Source organism: Alnus glutinosa, chromosome 2 (assembly GCF_958979055.1).
Source record: "Alnus glutinosa chromosome 2, dhAlnGlut1.1, whole genome shotgun sequence".
Classification (NCBI taxonomy): Eukaryota; Viridiplantae; Streptophyta; class Magnoliopsida; order Fagales; family Betulaceae; genus Alnus; species Alnus glutinosa.
Window position 1 is genome coordinate 8,292,830 of NC_084887.1, and position 13,910 is coordinate 8,306,739.

Sequence of the window (13,910 nt, forward strand, 5' to 3'; positions counted from 1 at the left end):
CAATTCCAGCTTTTGGTTTCTAGAAGCTCTTGGTAAAGCCTTTAAACTCTAGCTTATGGTTTTTATAAATTTTAAGTTATTAGGTTTAAAGAATTGTGCTTAAAATGATATTTTTAGAGTAATGTATTTATTTTATAAATGCATCGTTATAATGCCTAAATAAAATTGGAGATTTTATAAAAACGCCATTACACTCCCCAAAATTATAAAAACGTTTTTTTAAGCATTAGTCATACTAATGCCGTTATTCTGCCAAATTTTATAAAAGGATAAAATAGAAATTATTCATATTTATGCCGTTATGCCGTCCATGTGTTTTAAAAATATTATACCCGTTATTTATACTAATGGGATTGTTATGTCCATTTTTATAAAAAGAGAACATTACATTTTTAGCATACTAATGCTAGTGTGATGCTTGTTTTACTTTGTAGGTATTTTAGGGTTAATTAAATAAATGCCGTAATAATGTCCACATGAAAATGTGTTATGCAACCGGTCTAAATTTATATGCCGTTATAATATCCAAACGACATTAGGAAACTATGTTAGGTGGTATAGAAGTCAGATGTGACAAAAGTATTAAAATAGGTTTTTAGCAATTTGTACTAAATTCACTATCACTTGTACAAAATTGTATTGCAGTGAACACTTGTGTGAATATTTTCTGAAGCAGGAAAGGACTGTAAGTATAAATTACTTACTGAGAGTGATGCTGATTTCGATAATATTATGTTTATAAATTTGTTGAATTGTATATGTGTGAATGGAGCATTGTATTTTATGCATGCTGTTGTGATTAATGAATTGCTAAAGAATAAGATTGGAGGTTAAAGTCAATACCGTGTTTTAAGTTAAAGTCTCACGGCACCAATAAATGAGACTATGAATATAAAATTGTCATCATATCATTGCATTATGTGCTTTTAAATAAGTCAGTAACCATTATATTATTGAAATAGTTGACTCACATAAATACAGTATGGGATTGTGGTAATATCCACAATCATATGATTATGAATGCAGGTTTCAAAGATGAAGGCACGGATTACCTTTGCTAGCTTTAAATGATTTCAAGTTAATACCTATGTAGCTGGTTGTATTTATTTGAAACAATTTGTGTTTATAGTAATGATTAGATGTTATATGTTTAGAGAAATGTTTGTATTTGGTAGGCTTTCTATGTATTTAATATGTAAGAACACGTTATTCATAGTTATTCATTTTGAGGTAATTCAGCCAGCTCTGATGTATTATATTCCTAAGTTTTTAAAAAGAAAAATATTTTTCCCTGTGAGATTTTATCGTCTCTGATGCAATAATGTTACGTGGGTTATTAGATATAATTATTTACATCTTTTTGTAAAAGGCGGGGCGTCATAGAGACCCTCAACATAGAGCACATCATGAAGTAGAGGAAGACTTGGAATCTCAACTTTGCCCATGCCCTTTCCTCGTGACCAACTACCATCACCAAAGGTTACATTACCACCCTTGCACTCATCAATATGTTTAAACAAAGACTTTATCCCCTGACATGTATCTAGAGCAGCCACTATCGAGGTACCAAATACAAGTGTTCAACACCTTAAGTGTAGTGTGTGCAAGTAAACACAAGTGTTCATCCTTCATCACCCAAACCTTCTTAAGTTTGGATGTGGTCACGGGATGACCATGTAACACCCCAAAATATTAATTAGGGTTAAGAGCGCCTTAATTAAAACTTAAGAATATTAAGGTTGGATTTAAGTTGGAATTTTGGGATTTTGTGATTCTCTACCTCAGCCGATGATTGAGGGGAATCCGAACAATCGAGAGGAAAGATCAAACAATCTCGGGTTCGAGTCATGGAGGGAGCGACCTATGAGATAGAGTGAGTTGTCGTGGATATCGGATGCAAAGCATGATGGTATGTTACGATTCTAAGTGTCCCACATGGCTTGAGTATAATCTTAACCATGTGTATATAAGCTCTTGGACACTCTCTCCTCGCAAGTCGGTTTTCAAAGGTGATTTCTATCCAAGTTTTGTATCATTTGGTATCAGATTCGAGAACCACGTCACAAGTTCGAGTCACGAAATGGGCAACTTATGAGATAGAGTGGGCTGCTTTGGATATCGACTACAGAACGTGGTGGTATGTTATGATCCTAAGTTCTTGTAATACCTCAAACTTTAATTAGGGTTTAAGAGTGCCTTAATTATAACTTAAGGATTCTAGGATTGGTTCTCAATTGGTAAAGTGTGAGGTCTTGGACTTTTTAAGAATTTTATGCCTGGCCGAATGTTTGAAGTTGGATTTGAACGATTGATGGAGAACATTCAAAGTTTCCTTTGAACGATCGACTATGAACGATCAAAATTGTATTTGAACGTTCAAAGTTACCACAAGATCTTTCTTTAAAAAAAGTTGGACACATCAACCCTTCTTATCCCTTTAGATCACCTATAAGAAGGAACTTACGTCCTTTGGTTTCCATTTTCGCCATCTTGCAGTCCACAAACCCTAGGATAGAGAGAGAGAGAGAGAGAGAGAGAGAGAGAGGAAGGAGAAGGAAGGAGAATCTTCAGGTAGTCTTCAAAGGAGGTAATACCCTACTCTAATCTCGTCTCTACGATCCTTTTAGGCATGTTTCTCCTAAGTTTACCTTCTATTATTAGCCTTATAACATTAGTTTACGTTTGTGTTAGTGGCTGTTTTATTATGAGATTAGTGATGGGTTAGTGATTTAATAATTATGGACGAACTTTTTAGTGTATGGATGTGTTATTTATGGTTAGGATAGTCTTAAGCTTGATAATAGGACCTTAGATCATGTTGGGAGGGGTCAAGTTTGGACCTTTTTATAAAAATAAGAGGTTCTGCTAGACCTTTGAACATTTGTGAGGGCTGCCGAATGATCGGTGGCGAACATTCGACATGATACTCGAACTATCAATGTCTGGATAAAATGACCATTTTACCCCCATGTTAGGTTTAAGGGGTTTTAAATGCTTGATTAAGGTTTTATTAGGGTTTTGTTATTTATGGTTAGGACAGTCTTAAGCTTGATAATATGGCCTTAGATCTTGTTGGAAGGGGTCAAGTTTGGACCTTTTTGTAAAAATAGGAGGTTTTGCCAGACCTTTGAACACTAACGAGGGGTACTGAATGATCGAGGGTGAACATTTGACATGATACTCGAACGATCAATGGTCGGACAAAATGACAAATTTTCCCCCATGTTAAGTTTAAGGGGTTTTAAATGCTTGATTAAGGTTTCATTAGGGCTTTGTTATTTATGGTTAGGACAGTTTTAAGCTTGATAATAAAGTCTTAGATCGTGTTGGGAGGGGTCAAGTTTGGACATTTTTGTAAAAATAGGAAGTTTTGCCAGACCTTTGAACATTCGCTAGGGCTGCCGAATGATCGGGGGCGAACATTCGACACGATACTCGAACGATCAATGGCCTGACAAAATGACCATTTTGCCCCCATGTTAGGTCTAAGGGGTTTCAAATGGTTGATTACGATTTCATTAGGGTTTTGTTATTTATGATTAGAACAGTCTTAAGCTTGATAATAGGGCCTTAGATCGTGTTATGAGGGGTCAAGTTTGGACCTTTTTGTAAAAATATGAGGTTTTGCCAAACCTTTGAACACTTGCGAGGGCTGCCAAATGATCGGGGGCAAACATTCGACACGATACTCGAATGATCAATGGCTGGACAAATTGACCATTTTACCCCCATGTTAGGTTTAAGAGTTTTTAAATGCTTGATTAAGGTTTCATTAGGGTTTTATTGTTTGTGGTTAGGACAGTTATAAGCTTGATAATAGGGCCTTAGATCGTGTTGGGAGGGGTCAAGTTTGGACCTTTTTGTGAGAATATGAGGTTTTGCCAGGCCTTTGAACACTCGCGAGGGTTGCCGAATGATCGGAGGCAAACATTCGACACGATACTTGAACGATCAAGGGCTGAACAAAATGACCATTTTGCCCCATGTTAGGTTTAAGGGTTTTTAAATGCTTGATTAAGGTTTCATTAGGGTTCTAGTATGAGGCTTGTATAATATTAGAGTGTGGCTTGTAGAATCGTGAAATTGAGCTTTAGGATATCTTTGTTTGAGGATAAGCATTCAAGGTAAGTAAACTCAATATAAAATTATAAATAAATTTTCATATATAATGTTGCAATTTAAAACCGAAGATATTCTTATAAAATAAAATGATATAATTTTCTAACATGAGGTAAGCCATAATCATATTTTGTTTACATGATGATATTTCAAATGCTAAATTATGTTTTACGTATTTTTAACTATGAAAGATGATGAAACAATATGTTATCAGATATAGAATGAGTTACGATTACCTAAGAATGGACTCGATATGCGGTACAGATTACTTGGTAACGGGTTTCGATCTGAGTACAACTACCTTGTGATGGGCTGTCGATATGCGTTACATTTACTCAACGCGTCTCCGATATGAGTTACAGTTACTTTGTAATGGAGTGCCGGTACGACGGCCTAGTCGTTATGTTTACAGTCCCTCCTGTGGAGAGGGAACCGATACGATACAAATTACCTATATGGAATCTTGTATTTTTGCCAACCTTTATAGTACGAGGGTTAATGTACTTTTTTCTGTGTTTTGAAATACAATTAACCAAGGAGAGAGTGCCTAAAGACTTGTATACACATAATTAAGATTGTACTTAAACTATATAAAACAATTAAGATTGTAACAATTTCTCCATCTGCGAATATCCAAAAGAACATTGTAGCTTACATTCATAGAAAGAAAAGAAAAAAAGAAGAGGTGGGTCCAATTCTCTAATGCTGATCTGGCATTTCCTAATTAGCACCAAAGTTATACCAAGAATCCCTCGACCTAAACCCAGCAGGATCACATCGGAGACACAGGAGATATCTGAACCATCCAGCAAAAGTGGGCCACATGACACCACCTGAACCCCGCCCTTCACGAACCGTTTTCATCTCAAACAGACCAAATAATTAAAGTAACTATTTCCCTCAAATCCTATGGCGCCAACTACTCCCGCTAAAAAGTTCCCGCCAATCCCCGCCCTCTACGCCACCCTCTCTATATAACCCCAAACAAAATCAACCCCAACATTGCCCTCTTTCCGTTCGACGAAATTCCCCACAGATCTCTCACTCTCTCTCACAATCCCATATCTTAAAAGCTCTGAGTCTCTGACTCTTTTTAGCCATGGTAGTGCCCTTGGGTCCCGGCAAGTTCTATGGCTCTAGCCTCCCACGTCCGCGGATATATACGGACGTCAAGCACAGCGAGGAGCGGGTTGATCCGCCGGTCTCGGTGCTTGATCCATTTCTTTCCTGGGCCAACGAGGCCCACTGGTACATGGGCGGGCTCAGCTTCAAGCGCCTCCGCCTCCAGGGCCGCATCGAGGGCAGCGTCACCAAGCTCCGCAACGAACACGAGAAGCTCATGAAGAAGCAAGCCAAGAAGCCCGATTCGCCCAAGGGGTCGGGCCCAAGTCTGCCAAAGAGGGTGATTTCACTTCCGGGTTCGGAATCTCCACCGCCGGCTCCGATCGCGACGAAGAGGCGGAGATATTTGGCTCTGGTTGACGATGACGAAGAAGCCGAAGAGCCGGTTGTTGTGGTCAAGAGGAGGCTGGTGAAGAAACTTGGGGATGATTTTGATAGGGTGGCTATGGAGAGCGAAAGGAGCAAAGGGGACCCAGTGAAAGATTTGGGTCATGGATCGGGTTCCGGTGTGGAGGGAACGAGGACTCCGAGCCGGGGAGTGGGGGAGGTGGGTGAGCAATTACATGACTTGGATTCCAAGGGCAAGAAGTTGAAGGGTGGTTCTAGTAGAGTGAGTAGGGTTAGGACTTCTCCAAGGCTGGCAAAACGTGGGTCTAGTTAGATTGAATTGGATTCCTGTTAGTCTTATTTAAGCAAATAATATAGTGCCCCTTTCTTTTTAAGTTTTTTATTTTATTTTATTTTGGTTCTAGGCTTTTAGGTTTGTATAAGCTACATATGCTCCTTTCTTGGTTAGGAAATGGGAGTTTCAAGTTTGAATGGAAATTTGTGTTTGATGAAAATACAATATCTGATTTGCCTTGAAATTTTTTTTTTTTTCTCAATAATTTAAAGGATGGGAATGGGCAACCAGCTTAGCTACTGTCATTGGGCGTTACCATAGGGTTTTTCACCCGTTGCAAAATGTTCGGTTTGAGCCGCTGTCTAGAGTCTAGACGACGAGCCTATTATCACAACCCTACCAAGGCGCGAATGGGTAAAGCCCCTTGCTGGTAGTATTATCTTTAGTCAAGTTGTTGATTTGCTGATGTACTGGACATGGGGGTTTCATTGATTAGTTTGGGGAATCTAGGTAAATCTAAAATTGCTGCTCTTAATGTCTTCGTTTTGTAAATAATTAGATCATAGCCAGCTGTGTTTGTAGTGATCGACACAATGCAAATGCATTATAATTCTAGTTGTATAGGGTTTTGAGTCACCTGATTTATGCACCAGAGAATGCTGTTTTCAGTTTAGACCAATTTACTTGTAGGAAATCATTGATACTGCCCTTTCCCGATCGCTTCTGTAACTTCTGTTATAGAAATGATCAACTTCATAACCAATTCACTATTCACCAGGAGTCTTTAGTGGCTGTTCTCTTTTTTCTTTATCTTTTTGGTTCCGTTTGGTGGGTAAGCCCAGCAGAGGAAGATTAACCTTCTGAAGAGTTGTGTATTAAACTTCATTGCTTAATACTGTAAAAAACCCTCTGGCGAAAAAATCGCTCCCCTCTCTCTCTCTCTCTCTCTCTCTCTCTGAAGAAATCCCAACCCTCTCTCCCGGCTGCTGAGGAGGAGGGAGTGGTTTTCACTCCCACACTCCTCTTCCCCTTTTCCCCCCTTATTCCCCTTTTCCTTCTTCCTCCTCCATCTCTAGCCTCTGAGGAGGCTAAATTTGCCTCATTCGAAGCCAAACTTGCCTCGTCGAAGGCCTTATCTTGGTTCAACGTCTCCACCGGCTCCACCTCTGAAGGTCCGTTTGCAGCCTTAATCTGCTGTCCCCAGACTTGAATCCAACCTCTTCCTAGAGTTTTTAGCATTTTTTTTTTCTTAGAAGATCTATTCACTTTGGGATACTCCTCCACCACACGCTCCACACTACCGTGATATGGGTTTCCTCCACATTGATCGGCTGCAATCCACTTCCCATTCCGACCACCACGGGTTAGCGATCGCATGTATCTCACGCGTCGACGCTTGCATGCTGCTGCTTTCGTCGACCTTCAACGGAGATTCTGGCTAACCATGTCAGTGCGTAGTGTACATGCGCAGGCGATCAATAGCCACTCTGCCGTCGTTGTTCCATTATGTTTTTTGCTTTCCCTAAGTCCAACAGCTACTGTGTTGGTTTTATTTTCCAAATTTTGTATTTCTTGGCGTTTAAATTTCTGTATTTTCCTTGTATTCCCTGTGATTGTTGTTACGCAACTAGTATTTGGGTCCTATGGACTCAATACATACCTTTAACTGCCTTTATTGGTGGAGAGTTTTTGGCATCCGTGCCAAAAATTAGTATGCCCGCATCTTCAAACACATTGCCTCCACATACTTACATTCTTAGTGTTTATTTTAAGGTGCCCAGCCCTGTATTATAATTTTTTAGTGTTGTAATTTCTTTTTTCAAGTATCTTAAAAAAATAAAAAAGGCCATGTGTTGTAATTTCTTTTTCAAGTATCCAAAAAAAAAAAAAAAAAAACACCTTCTGAAGAAATAAAGGTGCCACTGATGCAAAACAGCAAATGCACGCAAAACAGGAAAACCTTTTGCTTTTCTGGTGGGGTTGTTTTGTTACGTGGTAACGTGAGTTACAGTGTTTTCTCTTGTGAAATTTTTTCAACCGAAGATCGAACCTCCTTTTCGACGGCTCCGGTTGTTTGTGGTGGCTAAGTTAGCCACTAGGTTCTACACGGCATCATGGGTAGACTTACCCAAATAAATAAATAAAGCACAAATATGTCTAGGTGAATGCAAACGGTAAGTCTACACAAGTTGCTGGAAAGCTTGAAAATGAACCTTGAGATCTGTATTTTTCTTTTTAAATGCCATGCACTGTGCATCTTCTTTTGAACCTTCAGTTTAGAGGCTTCTCAAAATCTTTCCTTGGATAATGTTGATTAGAAGTTCAAAGAGTTTCTGCTCTAACTGCATTTTCTTTTCTGGAAACAAGCTTCAAAAAATTAATACAAGTTACAATAGTACCTGTAAACTGTGATTCAAGAACACTCTATCCTCATCTAATACTTTAATCTTAAGTATATAATATGTATGGACATGAGAAGAAAAAGGCACAAAAACAGTGATCTGCTTCCCTCCTTTAAAGCATCACCAAGCCATATAAATAAGAACCCAGATTCCCCCACAAACAAATCAAATTTCCTGATGAAAGAATCTCGCCTTCACTGTTTCTGTAAGCACAATTCTTTTAAATCTTCCTTTGGTTGACTCAGTCCCTTGATTCTAGCCAACCTGCATGATTGGTCGGTTATCAACCTATACGTCGAAGGCCTTTGCCATGGAACAATACCAAAGTCATCATTATAGTCCTCCATTGCTCCAACAAAGAACTGCCAGATTAAAGCACCTGCCCCAGACCGATTTCTCTTTGCAGATTTATAGACGATATCTAGAACAGTTTTGTAAAACCTATCTCGCTGAGCTGGTTGGAAGTCCTTATTCAGGTTTGACAATCCAAATTCAGTGAACATGACAGGTTTCTTCAGCTCTTTGTCTCCATCCTCAATGTGCGAAAGCATCCACTTGGAGACATATTTGAGTTTGTCTGCTAATTCTTGCTCGTGAAACCTAACAAAAATTTAAAGATGAATTGGATAGAGGTCAGATGTACAACCAAGAGATTCCTTTTGGGAATAGAAGAAGAGGGCATTGAAGCCACCTTGAAGCTCAAACGAAAAACCAACCCCAAGAGGGTAGGGACAGTTCTTTGGGCTTGCATCAATAAATGAGCAACTAAACACTAGGGACTATAATTTAAGCCAAGTTTATTTATTTCAGGCTTAATTATTTTGGTTTGTAAAAAACTTTCTAAGATTCAACTTCCTTATTTAATATTATTCTGACTGGATCACCTACATGGTAGACTTAATTATCATCAGCACTTACCAATGGTCTGGGTAGATGTGAACAGAAGCAAAATCAATGTAAGGGACCTCGGAGTTGCGAATAAAATCAGATCCAAGCCTGGACGCCCACGCTTCTGGGTTCACGGTCAAGCTTTTGGGGCTTTTCGGACCGTAAAACCCTTCCAGGCCAACCGTCAATAGATGGTTCTTGTCAACTGATTTCACGAAAGCAGACATTTCTTCTATCCACTCCTGCAATTTTATATGCCATTTAATTAATCCATACTAAAAAATGTATCAATAATAGGTAGCAGAATCCCTCCCCCCTCTGACACACACACTTTCACACACAAGTTCAGACGATATTTTTTGTATATCCTTAAAAAAAGAAGGGGGAAAAACACCTGTATCAGATATACAACAATAGATATTATTTCTTGTTGAATTTGATTTAGGTGGCGAAATTGTACCAACTTAGCAATTTTAAAGACATTTCAGTAATCAGTGTTAGAGGGTATGTATCTCTCTTTAGTTGGTATAGGGGAGCAGAATCAAGAGTCACAACTTACCTGAAGAGTATCGCCAGAAGCATCAGACATGCAACGGGGTTCGTTTATCAATTCCCAGGCAAAGATGGTGGGATCATTTCTATACTCAATTCCAGTAATGGTGTTCCTCCTTGTCAGGACAGTCTGGCAGGACATATGTCAGAATTAACAAAAAGTACTAAAGAAACATCACTAATGGATATACAATAGCAAATTTATGAAGCCCTCACAGTGAAAAGTATGTGATATACTGCTTAAAAGAAAGAACTTTTAAACACCATGATTAAAAGAAAAAGAATTGGATAATTTATGTTTTTGACAAAAAAAAAAAAACATTTTAGGGGTGCATTCTGAATTAGGAGAATAGGAGAAAAAAAAAATGAAACGGAAGAGTCTAAAAAGAAACTTCATTTCAATATATTATGGGGTATCGGGAAACACGAGTTTCATTAATTTCAAAACATGAAAATACTCTACCTAACTGTGTTGTATTCCACAAACAACTAAAATACGTGCCCATCCAGTGACATCCAAAAATGTCGACATCTATTGATTCATTATCTAGGTCTTTTATGGAAGGGTTCTGTAATATTGCCAGCTCAGCAGGGTGACCACCTTGACGTTTTCTTATTGTTTACTGTATTGGTCTCCAAAATATCAAGCTGTTACCAGCATGATGCTGAACTTGCCATTATAATGACAACCTATGCTAGAAGCATCATAATTCACAATTCTGTTCTACAATGCAAATATGACCTGGAAAAATTATGAGGCTGTTGGTCATGCAAAAACATATAATACAATTACTTTTCCTACAACTGTATTTGAACAAGAACGCGTAAGCTGAGCAGGGGGGAGGGTGCAAAAAATATTTAAAATAACTTAAGAAAGAAAGCTAATTTATGCATTGTCCTTTCCTTTACCGCATCTCTTATGAGCCTTACATGGAGCGCAGGAGAAATTTTGTCCCATAAATCATCAAACAGTCTGATTTCTAGTATGATATCGGATGTTAGTATGATGGTAGATATTTCCCATTTTCTGGATTATAATACCCTGTTCAGTGCTTTTTTACAATCAAGTTGTTTATGATACAGGGTCCTGCCATAATCAGTTTGAAGAGCTTTCTGAATAAAGTTAAATTATTAGTATCAAGTTACCAAGGAAGTTACCAGGGTCTATCCTTGAGAAATAAAAAAGGATCTCTACTAGTTCAAATAGCAAACTGAAAGACGTCTCAAGCATCTAGGCTATTCTTGACATTGAATACCATGTATCGTTCCCATACCCTGGTGTGTCACATCCACAATTAGATGTCTCAATACTGACTACCGCCAAGGACCTGGGCAATTTACCAACGAATTAACAAACTTTCTTCTGAACTGGAGACATCATCAGATCCATCATAACACCCCCAAAATTCTTAGCTCATTGTGCAAGAGGATAAAATTTTCGTTTAAGAAGAAACTGTAGAAGAGATTATAGATTTGATTGATATGCTACAACCATTCTTTGGGTTGTTTAACAAGAAAATCCAAGTGGGTTAAAATTTTGGCCTTATATGGTTTAAATTAGTCATGAAAGTACCACTTTCAAGGTGCTTAAACCAACTTCTTGCAAGTTATTATTGAAAACACAAACTTCACGCGAGGCACTAAACCATTATATGGAAAGTAGAATTGAAGATACCTTGATGTAATTCTTGAAATAAATGCGGATGGATGGATCAAAGAAGAAGGAATCGTTTGAGGAACTTAAACCTATGCCTTCTTCCCATGCCCACTTGACATACTGAGTCTTCCCACCATATGCCTGCAAGTTATTTACTAAGCTAAGAAGCAACCTGATCCCATGTTGTCTTGCTTCTGCAATGACATGATCTAGTGCCTGCCACCAACCCAGTTGTCAAAATGAAAAACAAATATGATTAGCATAATTTTAGACAATTGTTCTTATTGAGGTTATAGGAAACTAGCAAAAATGTAACAGAAAACATCTGGCATCTTTCATTGAGTTAGTACCAACACTTTCATAATCCATGGGCCTTAACTATGAACTGTTATAGTAAGAAAAAGCTTGGCTAGGTTTATAGGCATTTACCGGATGATAATGAAACCTTTAGTTTTTCATGTTCAAATTTAGTTTCTTCCAAAATTTTCATTTGCAACACAAAGATTTAGTTTGTATGGGGCCGCTTACAGTTAATTGAACAGTCACTAGCCAAACATTTCTAACCACTTCACAGAAGACAAGTATAGTTTAACAACATAATTGGAAAAATTTGAAGACAAAATGGTACCACAATAATCCCTTAGGACTTCAAATCAATTTGTTTTGCTTACAAGCACATGTAGAGAGAGAGAGAGAGAGAGAGAGAGAGAGAGAGAGAGAGAGAGAGAGAGAGAACATAAGAAATTAGAGTTTGTCTGTAGGATCTTCAACTCAGCCGTACTGAATTCCTAAATGCATTGAACTAATATCTATAATTCTGAATTCCTAAATGCATTGAACCAAGGTTTATGTTAACAAGGACTCGGAAGTTTTAGTTGAGCAACCGGCATGCATGCCATGGCTAATGTTGTATCAAAACTTTTCATGTCAAAAACCTTGGACGTTACAAACAGGCATCGTTGTCAGTAACCTCGTTAGATTGCTGTTTATCAATACCAATTGCAAAGCATGATTAGGTTCAAACAAGCTAAGAAGTCCAAGCGCCCACAAATGCATAGTAAGAATCAGAATTCAGCAACCCCCCAACAACAACAAAAAAAAAAAAAGAACTAATTATATGAGAGAATAGGATCAATTATGAGCTTCTAATACCTGGAAAACTCGCTCATCGAACTGACCAGGGGAAATCTGAAGGGCATTGTAAACACCATCATTGAATGCCCAAGTTCTGCACACGGTGAGACCCATATTTGCACCGGCTTTCAGCATTGCCCGGATCCTTGGTCTTCTATATTCATCCACGGCATGGTCCATTAACCAGTAAGAGTTCCACCCATTAATGTAAAAGGGTCCTCCATCCAACATGAACTGAGTCCCATTCCTCCCCACAAAACCAAACTCTGGTTCTTTATGGTAACCGAGGATGAAGTCCCCAAATGACATGTAAATGAAAGCCACACATGAGGCAAAACCAAGAATTGGGAAATACAGCCCGTTTCCTGCCACCATTATGTCAATTTCTAGTATAGGAGCTGGAAAATGACAGAGAACCGAAATTCGCACAAATTGGAACGATTCTTGGATACCCTTTCGGCTTTATTTCAAGAAACTCCCAGAATCACCCACACCCAGAAGTGATTATGGTACCTCAGACCCAGATTTGAACAGAAATGTACATAAAACCCAATCTCTACGACACCCAGATCCCCCTTTGTAAAGGGTCAGCCTGAAGTTGTCTTGCTAGAGACCAAACTGCCAGAATCCTTGATGAACCTCAAAAGTTTCGGATACCCATTAAAAATGTCGGTAACTTTGGGAGACGGAGAGGGGGAGAGATGAATTTGTATGTCGGTGCGACAGAGTTTTTGGATTTTATAAGGGAAAATGAGGACAAAGGAGGTGTATGCAATAAATGAAAGGGGGGTCAAGCCCTTATGAGAGAGAAAGCAAAGAAAGCACAACTAACGATGAATCATATGAAACCAGTCAAAAACTGAGGAGACAAGGAAGAGGGTGTGGCGGTGAAAGTGCGGTGGAGTGTTTGTATCAGCCTGTTTGTTAATCATAGATCTAAAGAACCTGATTCCACAGCTTTTCCAAGTTTCCTTGAATTTTAATACTGGACCGAACAATTCTGTTCAACACCCATGGCCCATGGCTGATGTCTCTCTCTGTACCAAACTTGCGTTCAAAGAAATTAGACTGGAAAATGACAGTGAATAATATCTCAATTAAAGAGAGAAAAATGTAAAGGGAAAGTAAATATATATCATCATTCACGCCTCATTGCCACACATTTAGATTCTGTCGTTAAATGTGGCTGATTAGCCTTTCTGGCATCATCATCAGACAAAGATTTCAGGGTTTTGGCCTCAGATAAAACAAGAAAATAGAATTTTAATTTCAATGTTTGGTAGATCTTAAATCTACTCCTCCCACGTGAGAACCAGAAAACATTGAGAATCTTCCTTTAGAAAAGTCTCTTCTTTTTTAAGGGTTAATTAGTCTATATAATTACAATTAGCAGATAGATGGCAACAAATTCTTT

General features: G+C 38.4%; 2 protein-coding genes across 2 annotated transcripts; one reads left to right on the plus strand and one right to left on the minus strand.

Moving 5' to 3' along the window:
- Positions 1–4,950: 4,950 nt before the first annotated feature.
- Positions 4,951–6,107, plus strand: LOC133860919 (uncharacterized). The gene has a single exon (XM_062296587.1). The coding sequence runs from the start codon at positions 5,219–5,221 to the stop codon at positions 5,900–5,902; it is 684 nt and encodes a 227-aa protein (XP_062152571.1). The 5' UTR covers positions 4,951–5,218; the 3' UTR covers positions 5,903–6,107.
- A 2,070-nt stretch (positions 6,108–8,177) lies between these two features.
- On the minus strand, positions 8,178–13,660 carry LOC133860929 (mannan endo-1,4-beta-mannosidase 2-like). Its single transcript, XM_062296601.1, has 5 exons — positions 12,515–13,660; positions 11,381–11,578; positions 9,713–9,835; positions 9,184–9,395; positions 8,178–8,865 (listed from the first exon to the last, which is right to left on the minus strand). Exons 1-5 carry the CDS (start codon positions 12,869–12,871, stop codon positions 8,460–8,462), a joined length of 1,296 nt encoding a protein of 431 aa, XP_062152585.1. The 5' UTR covers positions 12,872–13,660; the 3' UTR covers positions 8,178–8,459.
- Between the last annotated feature and the right edge of the window lie 250 nt (positions 13,661–13,910).